At 48.5% G+C, this 12,339-nt stretch overlaps 1 protein-coding gene across 1 annotated transcript; it reads left to right on the forward strand.

Moving 5' to 3' along the window:
* The first annotated feature begins 1,536 nt into the window (after positions 1-1,536).
* Positions 1,537-3,213, forward strand: LOC135887503 (olfactory receptor 11G2-like). Its single transcript, XM_065415246.1, has 2 exons — positions 1,537-1,566; positions 2,266-3,213. Exons 1-2 carry the CDS (start codon positions 1,537-1,539, stop codon positions 3,211-3,213), a joined length of 978 nt encoding a protein of 325 aa, XP_065271318.1.
* The last annotated feature ends 9,126 nt before the right edge of the window (positions 3,214-12,339 follow it).

The raw sequence follows: 12,339 nt of genomic DNA on the forward strand, positions 1-12,339 counted from the left end.
AAACAAATAGAAAAAACTGCTTTAAAACATTTTAGGGTGGGCTCTTTTTCTCTTTCATAAAGAAGCAAGAAAAGAAAAAAATATTTTACAATTCCTTTGTGGATGAGATTCTGATCTGTTATATATTCTCTGCACTCAGATGATCAGAGCAGATACTTCTTTGGATTTGACTGGAACCTGGAATTTATGTAGGACTATTTTAATCAAATCTGAAAATACATGGAAAATATATTTATTTGATTTAACATTTCCAATCTCTCTATTTGAATTGTACCAATCTGATCTATACACTAATATCATATATACTTAGTACTAGAATATTTGAATTTAACCTGGAAATTATTGTAATATATCATTCTTAACCCAATATTTCAACTAATTCTAGAAATATGTCCTATATAGAAATAATAACTCAATATTTTAATCAGCTCTAGAGGTTAAAAATAAAACTACAAATATAATATTTTAACTAAATCTAAAAATATATTTATTTCTTAATTTAACATTTTAATAAAATCTATAAATTTATATACGTTAGCTTAATATTTTAAGCACTTCTAGGAAATATAATATATCACTATTAAGTTAATATTTTAATAAAATCTGGAAATTAGTACAAAATGTACTTACTAATTTAATATTTTAATAAAATGTAGACAAAAATAATATAAAATTCTTAATTTACTATTTTAATGAAAAATAAGACTATAACATTATTCATTTATTTTAATCAAAATAGGCATTCATATTGTATATAAATATTAATGTAGCATGTTTAACAAATCTGCAAAAATCACAATATGTACTTATTAATTTAATATTTAATTAAATCTAGAAATTAACATGATATATAAATATTAATTTAATATGTGAAGTGAATCTAGAAATCAATACATTATGGATTTAATGAGTTAATATTTTAATTTAATATAGGAATGAATATGATATATAATTCTTAATTTATAATTTAATCAAAATTGAATTTAACATCATATATAATTAATCATTTATTTAAATTTAAAGTAGAAATTGATAACATATATATTTCTTAATTTATTATTTTAAGTAAAAATAGGAATTTATATAGTTAGTTTTTCTTTTAATCAAAAATAGGAATTGATATATAATTATTAATTTTACATTTTAATCAAATCTAAAAATTAACATAGCATGTGATTATTAATTATACATTCTGAATCTTGTAGTTAATATAATTTATTGCTCATAATCCATAATCTAATCTGGAAAATATAATGTCTAAACCTGTTTAGGGCAGGGACTGTCTTTCTCCACCGTGTTTGTGCAACACCTAGCACAATGAGATCCTGGTCCGTGACTGGGGTTCCTAGGTGCTACCACAATAATAACTAATATAATATACAATCATCAATAAACAGTATAATTTTCAATTGACTCTCAACATTTCACATGTAACGATTGATTGCAAAATTTAATCATATTGATATTAATAGAGATTTTTTTTATATCAGATCTAGATTTTCCTTCTGCAGAGCTGATAGGGCCAATCCATGATTGATGTCGTCTTTGGATCTGTCCAGACTCAAGGTCAGGAATTTTAAAAAGTCCTCTTGATTCAATTCTGTGTCATCATTAGTTAGAGCAGGGGAAAGATAGGGGGTAAAATTTTCCAAGGTACTTAAATTGTTTAGGAGTCTAATCCCATTGCCAAAAGGGATTTAGAGCCAGACTTTCAAAGGTATTTAGGTGCCTAAAAATGCAGTCCATTTCACTTTAGCCTTGAAGCACAGCATTAAACCATCTCACCCTGCTTCTCTGAGCATCACTTGCTGTGATCCTAGACTGGTCCACAGGAGCTTCTCCAGCTATGGAAGGATGAGCAAGAGTTTGTTGCCCAAACAAGACAGCTGGATGCCTCAATGCAGGATCTTCATCCAGTCCTGAGGGTTACAAACACAGAATAAACCCAGCTTGCGTGTCAGATTCCAGAAGGATTTTGAAATGTGATACGTATGAGAGAGAGAGCAGGACTCTGAATGTGTGTGTCACTGCTGCCCCCCGTTGGAGGGAATGAGCCCTGTTGTGTGTGTGTGTGTGTGTGTGTGTGTGTGTGTGAAAGAGACAAAGGTTACTGCCCCCTACTGGAAAGAATGAGACCCGCCTTGCGTGTATGTGTATGTGTGTGTGCGTGCACGTACTATTCCCTACTACTGTAACCACTAGACCCCTCTCCCCTCCCAGAGCCCTGGGTAGAACCTTGGTGTCCTGTTGATTGTTTCCTTTCAGCTCCAGGGACCCCTGATAAATCCTACCAATGGCACCATCCCGATGTCCAAGTTCATCCTGCTGGGTTTCCCCTCCCTGGGCCAGCTGAGCCGCACTCTCCTCTGTGCCCTTCTCTCCGCCGCCTACACCGGGACACTGGCAGGCAACTTGTGCATTTTGTGGGCCGTGCTGCAGGACCCCCACCTCCAACGCCTGCCTATGTACATCCTGCTGGGGAACTTCTCCTGGCTGGAGATCTGCTATGTCACAGCCACAGTGCCACGGATGCTCTCAGACCTGGTGTCCCCTGGCATCCCCATCTCCTTCCAGGCCTGCTTCGTGCAGTTTTACTTCACCTTCTCCATGGGAGCCACCGAATGCTTCTTCCTCGTGGCCATGGCCTTGGATAGGTACCTGGCCATCTGCCACCCCCTGCACTACCCCGTCCTCATGTGCCCCAAACTTTGCTGGGCCCTGGTGGCCTCCTGCTGGCTCTCTGGCTTCCTCTGGTTCATAGTGCCTGTTGCCCTCATCTCCCAGCTCTCCTTCTGTGGCTCCAACACCCTGGATCATTTTGTGTGTGACCCGGCCCCATTGCTGGCTGCCTCCTGCACCCCAGCTCCCCGGACTGAACAGGCCTGCTATGCCCTGAGCTCCCTCATCATCTTCACCACCGTCCTCTTCATCCTGGCCTCCTATGGGCTAGTCGTCAGGGCAGTGCTGAGGCTGCCCTCAGGGGCCAAGCGACACAAGGCCTTCTCCACCTGCACCTCACACCTGGCTGTCGTGGGCCTGTTTTACGGCTCCGTCATGGTCACCTACGTCAACCCGGCAGCCTCGGGGGACAGCGGGAAGGTAGTGACGCTCTTCTATGCGGTGGGGACCCCGCTGCTCAATCCACTGATCTACAGCCTGAAAAACAAGGAGATGAAGGAGGCTCTGAGGAGGACACTGCTGAGGGAGCGGTAGGGGGTTCTGCTCTGGCCCAGTCTGCAGGGACTGGCCGGTCACGGGAGTAGGCAGAGGGGTATGGAGCCTTTCTCCTCTGGGGTTGCTGACTCCAATCCTGCAGGGGGAACACAGACAGCATTTTGCATGACCTCTAGGAGTCACTCTTAGTATAAAAATACCGGTTTGATGATACAATCAGAACACAAACAGGAGCTGGGGGAGGTTTGTGTGTGTGTGTGTGTGTGTGTGTGTGTGTGTCCTGGCTGGAGGAAATGAGCCCTGCTCAATGTGTGTGTATGCAGAGGACAGGAGAGCAAACCGATTGTGTGTGCAGGGAGGCTGGCTCGCATCTCTGCCCTTTTTGTGTAGCTGTATTTCAAGATTGTTACCTGCATAAATGTGGTATCACACTTAGATCCAGACAGCAAAGTTCTGCTCTCCTTTTCTCTGCTGGCAATCAGGAGCAGCCCCAGTGATGTCAAGAGATTGACACCTGTGCAGCTGGGACCAAAATCATGATGATATTATATTTGTATGTTACAGACCACACTCCCCTTCCACAGCCAGGGACAGAACTCAGGAGTCCGAGCACCACAATCTGAAAATGCATCCTAGAATACTCAAGGAGCTGACTGAGGAGATATCTGAGCCATTAGCGATTATCTTTGAAAAGTCATGGAAGATGGGAGATATTCCAGAAGACTGGAAAAGGGCAAATATAGTGGCCATCTATAAAAAGGGAAATAAGGACAACCTGGGGAATTACAAACCAGTCAGCAAAAAGAACAGGAGTACTTGTGGCACCTTAGAGACTAACAAATTTATTAGAGCATAAGCTAACTTGTTAGTCTCTAAGGTGCCACAAGTACTCCTGTTCTTTTTGCGGATACAGACTAAAACGGCTACTACTCTGAAACCAGTCAGCTTAACTTCTGTACCCGGAAAGATAATGGAGCAAATAATTAAACAATACATTTGCAAACTCCTAGAAGATAATGAGGTGATAAGTAACAGTCAGTATGGATTTGTCAAGAACAAATCGAGTCAAACCAACCTGATAGCTTTCTTTGACAGGGTAACAAGCCTTGTTGATGGGGGGAAGTGGTAGATGTGGTATATCTTGACTTTAGTAAGGCTTTTGATACTGTCTCGCATGACCTTCTCATAAACAAACCAGGGAAATATAACCTAGATGGAGCTACTATAAGGTGGGTGCATAACTGGTTGGAAAACCGTTCCCAGAGAGTAGTTATCAGTGGTTCACAGTTATGCTGGAAGGGCATAACGACTGGGGTTCCGCAGGGATTGGTTCTGGGTCCAGTTCTGTTCAATATCTTCATCAATGATTTAGATAATGGCATAGAGAGTACACTTATAAAGTTTGCGGATGATACCAAGCTGGGAGGGGTTGCAAGTGCTTTGGAGGATAGGATTATAATTCAAAATGATCTGGACAAACTGGAGAAATGTTCTGAATAGCATGAAATTCTATGAAGACAAATGCAAAGTATTCCACTTAGGAAGGAACAATCAGTTGCACACACACAAAATGGGAAATGACTGCAGAAGGAAGGAGTACTGTGGAAAGGGACCTGGGGGTCATAGTGGATCAAAAGCTAAATATGAGTCAACAGTATAACACTGTTGCAAAAAAAGCAAACCTCATTCTGGGATGTATTAGCAGGAGTGTTGTAAGCAAGACATGAGAAGTAATTCTTCCACTCTACTCGGCGCTGATTAGGCCTCAACTGGAGCATTGTGTCCAGTTCTGGGCGCCACATTTCAGGAAAGATGTAGACAAATTGGAGAAAGTCCAGAGAGGAGCAACAAAAATGATTAAAGGTCTAGAAAACATGACCTATGAGGGAAGATTGAAAAAAATGGGTTTGTTTAGTCTGGAGAAGAGATGACTGAGAGGGGACATGATAACAGTTTTCAAGTACATAAAAGATTGTTACAAGGAGGAGGGAGAAAAATTGTTCTTCTTAACCTCTGAGGATAGGACAAGAAGCAATGGGCTTAAATTGCAGCAAGGGCAGTTTAGGTTGGACATTAGAAAAACTTCCTAACTGTCAGAGTGGTTAAGCACTGGAATAAATTGCCTAGGGATGTTGTGGAATCCCCACCATTGGAGATTTTTAAGAGCAGGTTGGACAAACACCTGTCAGGGATGGTCTAGAGAATACTTAGTCCTGCCACGAGTGCAGGGGACTGGACTAGATGAACTCTTGAGCTCCCTTCCAGTTCTATGATTCTATGATAATCTAACCCTCTAGATCCCCACTCCCCTCCCATTGCCAGAGACAGAAATGAGAAGTTCTCTAACACATCAGAGGGGTGAGATTCTGGAACAACCTCCCAATAGGAGTTGTGGGGGGAAAACAACTTAATTAGTTTTAAGGGAGAGCTGGACAAATATATGTGTGGGATTGTATGATGGGGTTACTTGTGATGGGGTGCATGGCAGCCCTGACGGTCCCTTCTGGTTCATCTCTGATGTTCTAAAAGTTCATGATTCAGGGTTTCAGCTGGTCTCCTGGAAAGATCAGGAGGAATTACTCTCCCCCAAAATGTGTTCTGGTTTTTGGGAGGAAGTGGTTGTTTGTTTTTTGTTATTCTCTCCTTCCTCTGAAGAATCAGGGATCAGCATCAACAGCTGGAGCTGGGACGCTGGGGGACGGGTCAATGCTCTGAAGTGGCACCGAGCTTTCTCTCTCGGGTGCTGGGCTGGCTGGTTCTTGCTCACATGGTCAGGGTCTAACTGATCGCCATGTGTGGGGTGGGGAAGGAATTTCCCCCCAGCTCAGATTGGCAGTGACCGTGGGAGGGTTTTGCCTTCCCCTGCAGCATGTGGGTGTGGGTCACTTGCCAGGATTAGCTGGGTGTATCTCACTTAATCATTTCCCTGCAATTGCGGGGGCCTCAGGCACTGGTGCCCCTCGGTCCCTCCTGTTCTCTGCCTGTGGCACATCATAGTTTAGCCTCCTGAGGGCTGTCCTACTTTGCTCTAATTTCAGTTGCTGGGTGGTGTTGGTGGCCTCTGATCTACAGAAGGTCAGACTAGAGATCTGCTGGTTCCCCTCTGGTCTTAAACCCTAACCCAGGACTCCAGACTCCCAGCCCCCCTGCTGTAACCCACTCAATCCCACTCCTCTCCCAGCGCTAGGGATAGAAACCAGGAGTGCTGACTACCCTTTCCCCACCCTCTCTAAACCACTAGACCCAACTGGAGTCCAGGAGTCCTGGCTCCCAGTCCAACTCTCTGACCAGTAGACCATGCACCCACTGCCTGTGCTGTGTCAATTCATTAACAGAGGCTGTCCATCGCTGTGGGGTTTCCATCCAGTATCTTTCACGGGAGTTAGAGCCATTTAATAAATCATACAGACCAGAGTGCAAATCCCTTGGTGGATTAGCTTGTGTTGATGTCTGAACTCTTCTTGCTCTGGGTATTGATGACTTGGGCCGCTGGGGGAGCCAATTAAAGAACTGAGTTGAGTTTGCTGCCAGTTCCTGCTTGAAAAGTTGGAGCCAGGCAATTAAAAGTAAATGTTATCTCATCTCCTGAGAGAGCGGAGTTCAGATCTCAGTGCTAGGACAGGGGTGGAGGCTGTGGTCAGGACTGGGGGGCTCGGGCAGAAAGGGGAGCTGAATCTCCAGGGTCCATTCAGCTTTGGCGTCTCTGCTAAACCGAAGACTGCCAGTCTGTAGCCAGAGGACTGGTGAAGGGTCCCCTTGGTTTGAAAAGGCTGCCTGGTGTTGCTGCAGATACAGCCTGAGGACACTGCGCCCCACAGGGGTGGAACAAGCCTCCCCCAGGAGTCTGGCTCAGCTGGACTCACTGCAAGGAGCCCCGGAGAGAGACAGGGATCGTTAGCCCAGGGGTCAGAGTGCCTCCCCCGGTTCAACCCCCTACCCCCAGTTCAAGCCCCCCTCTGCATGATGTGGGCAGAAACTTGTCCGCAGCTCCCCTACGGTGCAGGGGAGTGCCCTGACCACAGGCATTGGGCTGTGCACAGGGGCTGGCTCTCAGTCTCTCCTGTTCCACTTTGTATGAAGCAGTCGTTGGCTCAGGGACTTGAGCTTGACTTTCCCCCTCCTGGCTGGGTGCCCTGACCACTGGCCCATAGAGTCAGTCCCAACAGCTCGCTGCTGTGTGATTGACACCCAGTGGAACAGCTTCCACAGGAGGCTGAGAAAGACCCAGATCAGACCCCCCCACTCCCTCCATCACCCAGCAGGCAGGGCCCTAGCATGGGCGAGCTGGAACCAGGTCTCTGGTCCACATCAGGCAGAGTGAGGATCTGAACCTGGGTCTCCCCCATCCCGGGTGAGCACTCCAGCTACTGAGCTCTAGAGAACGCAGGAGCGTCCCCTCCTTCTCCTCCGCTGCCTGTGTTTGTGAGGCGCCCGAGCCAGGAGGTGCGCTCTAGAGCACGCTCTGAGGACGCCCACAGGGTTGGGGCCTGCAGGTGAGCTAGGCGGGGAACGCCTCCTTTGTGAATCCTGCCAGGGCTTAGACTGAGCCAGGACTGAGGTGGCTGGCACATGCCCACTGGCCATAACTTAGGGTAGGTCTACACTTACCCGGTAGTTCGGCGGCGAGCGATCGAACTTCCGGGTTCGACTTATCACGTCTTGTCTGGACGAGATAAGTCGAACCCGGAAGTGCTCGCCGTCGACTGCAGTACTCCTGCTCGGCGAGAGGAGTACCGCGGAGTCGACGGGGGAGCCTGCCTGCCGCGTCTGGACCGAGGTAAGTTCAAACTAAGGTACTTCGAACTTCAGCTACGTTATTCACGTAGCTGAAGTTGCGTACCTTAGTTCGAATTGGGGGTTTAGTGTAGACCAGCCCTTAGGGACCTACCAGGTGAGGCGGCAGCTGAGGGGGGTTTGGAGGATCTAAATGTTGGACTTAGGCACCTAAACCTCACTGTGGATCTGCTTGATCTGGGCAATTTTCCTTGCATTGGTGGGGCAGGCAGGCCGAGCGGCTCAGCCACACACCGGGCTGTCGTAGCCAAGGGCGGCTGAGCAGGTGGTCAGAGTCAGAGCTGACCAGTGACCATCTCAATTTACCTTCCTGAGAGAAATAAATGACACATCATGGACATGGAGCAGTAGTTAAGGAGACAGACACGCAGATGGTTGCATAGGGGAATGGACAGACACGACTCACTGACCAAGAACCGCATCGATAACAGATTTTATTCATTAGAGAAGAAAAAAAAACCTTTAAACATATAAAATTATAAAACAAATCAAACCTTCCAAAATAAATATGCTGCCGCTCTGTATACATGGAGAGCTGGATAACGGAACAGACCTGTTCTGAAAGGCAACTAAGGAAGTCTGATCCCCAAACCCCACAGAGATTTGGTAGCTACAACGCCCATTAGGTGCCTTTAAATATCCCCAAGTCATAAACCAGTTAAACCACAGAGGTTGGGGCCAGTGATTCCAGCCAAGGGGGAAGGAAACAGAAAGGAGGAGTGTGGAAAGGGAGAGGAGAAGGAGAAAGGGCAGGGAAGAGGTGTGGATGGAGGGGGGCATTGATGGGCTTGGTTTGGGGTCTCCTAGTCCCAGTGAGATTTCTTCACACCTGAGATCAGCCCATTGAGATGGTTTATTGGGATACCAGGGGGCAGAGCCTGGGTACAGCTCATTGCCATGGGAGATGGGACCATGCTGAGTGGAGAGAGAATGGGAAAAGAGGGATCACTGTCCCCCTCTGTAGGGGGGAGCATCCCATTCTGAGCTCCCCCATCTATACCGTCCAACCTGGCTGCCCCAGTCCCTCTCTGTACGGGGAATTGCCCCGTTCAGAGCTCCCCCATCTATGCCCCACACCCCAGCTATCTCAGTCCCTCTCTCTAGAGGGGATCGCCCCGTTCTCAGTCCCCATCCTTTGCCCCAATACCCAGTTGTAAATCCCCTGTATCCTGCTGGTCCCACAAGGCTCTCCAAGCTATTATGCCTCTGGGATCCACCAGGGGGGCAGCAGACAGCAGGACAAGTCCGACCCCCCCCAGAAGCAGCCGCAGAGGGCAAGGAACTACCTTTGCACATTCCCTTCCCAACGGCCTCACTCGCTCTGTGTATGCCACAGTAGCTGATGCCTGGGTGCAGGGTCCCTGCGTCTTGCTGTTCACCACCAGCAGGAATGGGGTCTCCATGCGGATCCCAGGGAAGGAGAAGCTCTGGGGGTACCGTGGAGACAGAGAAGTCAGTCAGAAGGGTGGTTAACTCTGAATCCTACTGATGACTGTTTGCACATAATGGGTTGAAATTTCCCAACCCATTTAAGAGGCAGGGCAAATTCCACCATTAGCTCTAGATCCTACTGATGGTGATTTCCATTTCATGTGCTGAGGTTTTTAAACCTGCCTAAGGGATCTGGGTGCCCACATTTAACAGGTATTGGGAGCCCAAATCCCCTAGGTAGCTGTAAAAAACCTGAAAAGCCAGAGTGTCATCCCCCCACCTTCCTACAGAAGACTGAGATGTGCTCTAATGAGGGAGGAGGTGCCCAGTCTCCCAGCAAGTGTCAAAATTAACTCTTTCCCTGCTGGGCACTCCTGTGCAACTAGTGGGCTTCTGCTTCCCTGGACGTAGGGGTGGATAGCAGGGTAAGGAATTGCGATCCCCCTCCCTCAATTTAAAGGCACTTCCACCTCTACCCCATAACAAGGGGGTTGGGAAACACACATTGTCCCCACTGTGCAGTGACAGTCAAAAAAATTAACAGAATGTTAGGAACCATTAGGAAAGGGATAGATAATTACAGAAAATATCATAATGCCTCTATATAAAGTTATGATACGCCCACACCTTGAATACTGCATGCAGATCTGGTCGCCCCATCTCAAAAAAGATATTTTGGAACTGGAAAAGGTACAAACAAGGGCAACAAAAATAATCAGGGGTATGGAACAGCTTCCATATGAGGAGAGATTAATAAGACTGGGATTTTTCAGGTTGGTAAAGAGACGATTAAGGGGGGATATGATAGAGGTCTATAAAATCTTGAGTGGTGTGGAGAAAGTGAATAAGGAAGTGTTATTTACTCCTTCACATAACACAAGAACTAGGGGTCACCCAATTAAATTAATAGGCAGAAGGTTTAAAACAAACAAAAGGAAGTACTTCTTCACACAACACACAATCAACCTGTGGAACTCTTTGCCAGGGGATGTTGTGAAGGCCAAAACTATAACAGAGTTCAAAAGAGAACTAGATACATTCATGGAGGATAGGTCCATCAATGGCTATTAGCCAGGATGGGCAGGGATGCAACCCCATGCTCTGAGTGTCCCTAGCCTCTGTTCGCCAGAAGCTGGGAGTGGAGGACAGGGGATGCATCACTTGATGATTGCCTGTTCTGCTCATTCCCTCTGAAGCACCTGGCATTGGCCACTGTTGGACGACAGGATACTGAGCTAGATAGACCATTAGTCTGACCCAGTATGGCCGTTCTTATGTTCTTATGGTGACATAGGCCCCAATTCCAGGGTCTGTGGCCTTGTAACTGAGGTCTAACGTGCCACACCGGAAGTGATGCACGTAGCAGACAGGAAGTCTCGAGTTCATTCATGCTTCCCACCACTGCAGTGGGGGTGGGAGGAAACAACAGATTGAGGGAGGAAAGGGTGGGAATTAACCCTTAAACTGAGGAAGGGCTACAGTCCTGTTTCAACCTGCTATCTCTGGTGACTTCCCATATCCCTCCTCCCCCAAGGCCAGGCCTATGAATCCCTCCAGCACTAAGGACTGGCCTGAACTCACTTTGCCCTGGTGCTGGTTGTGGTGGTGCCAGAGGTGCGGCTCAGGGATGGCCACCGAGTCACCGATGAGCACACCCCAGCTCTGCACCATGTTATAGACAGTGACAGCAAAACAGGGGCAGAGCCAGAGACGGAGCCAGCACTGGGTGTGCAGGTGTTGACACTGACCCACAGGCTGGATGGCCTGCTGAGGTGAGTCAGAGGGTGGAGGTGGCACTCCCTCTCCAACCCTTCCCCCCCCCCCCGCATGGTGCTGGCCTCAGCCCCCCTGAATGTTCCCTAAGGAGCGTGCCCACAGTTTGAAAACCTCTGGTTTAAAGACTTCAAGTTACAGACAGGGGCGGCTCTAACTTTTTTGCCGCCCCAAGCAAAAAAAAAGAGTGCCGCCCTCCATAGCGGCGCCATAACACACACCCTCAGCACTTCGCTGCCCCCCCCCACGGAGCGTCGCGCTGCCGAACCCCCCAGCCCCCTGCGGAGCACCGCGCAACCGAATACCCCCCCCCCGCAGAGCGCCGCAGAACACCCCACCCCCCCCGCGGAGCACCGCCGAACTCCCCAGCCCTCGTGGAGTGCCGCGCAACCGAACACCCCCCCCACGGATCGCCGCCAAACGCCGTGCCGCCGAACCCTCCCGCGGAGCGCCGCCAAACCCCCCAGCCCCCCGCGGAGTGCTGCGCAGCCAAACACCCCCCCCGTGGAGCGCCGCGCTGCCGAACCCGCCCGCCGCCACACACACCTCCCGCCGAGCGCCGCCAAGCCGAGCTGCCGAACACCCCTCCCCCCCGCAGAGTGCCGCTGCCGAATCCCCCCCAGCGCCCCCCATGCGCCCAGCCGCCGAAACAAAAACAACCCACCCCACCCCAGCGCCGCCCGACCGAACCCAAAAAAACCCCTGAGCGCCCCCCCTGCCACTCCAAGATTGGCCGCCCCTTACCAGGTGCCGCCCCAAGCACATGCTTGGTCGGCTGGTGCCTGGAGCCAGCCCTGGTTACAGAGAATCCACCATTTACACTAGTTTAAACCTGCAAGTGACCCATGCCCCATGCTGCAGAGGAAGGCAAAAAATCCCCAAGGTCTCTGCCAATCTGACCGGGGGGAAATTCCTTCCCAACCCCAAATATGGCAATCAGTTAGAACAGGGGTGGCCAACCTGAGCCTAAGAAGGAGCCAGTATTTACCAATGTACATTGCCAAAGAGCCACAGTAATACATCAGCAGCTCCAAATCAGCTCCCTCCTCTCCCAACGCCTCCCATCCACCAGCAGCCTCGCCGATCAGTGCCTCCCCCTCCCTTTCTATCAGCTGTTTTGTGGCATGCAGGAGGCTCTAGGGGGGTGGGGGAAGGAGTGAGGGCATG

Source organism: Emys orbicularis, chromosome 13, assembly GCF_028017835.1.
Source record: "Emys orbicularis isolate rEmyOrb1 chromosome 13, rEmyOrb1.hap1, whole genome shotgun sequence".
Lineage (NCBI taxonomy): Eukaryota > Metazoa > Chordata > Testudines > Emydidae > Emys > Emys orbicularis.

Excerpts from the sequence above, each read along its gene's own strand:
- LOC135887503 (XM_065415246.1), top strand. The coding sequence starts at position 1,537 with ATGTCGTCTTTGGATCTGTCCAGACTCAAG. Across the intron at positions 1,567-2,265 it reads TGGATCTGTCCAGACTCAAG|CTCCAGGGACCCCTGATAAA; the intron begins GTCAGGAATTTT and ends GTTTCCTTTCAG.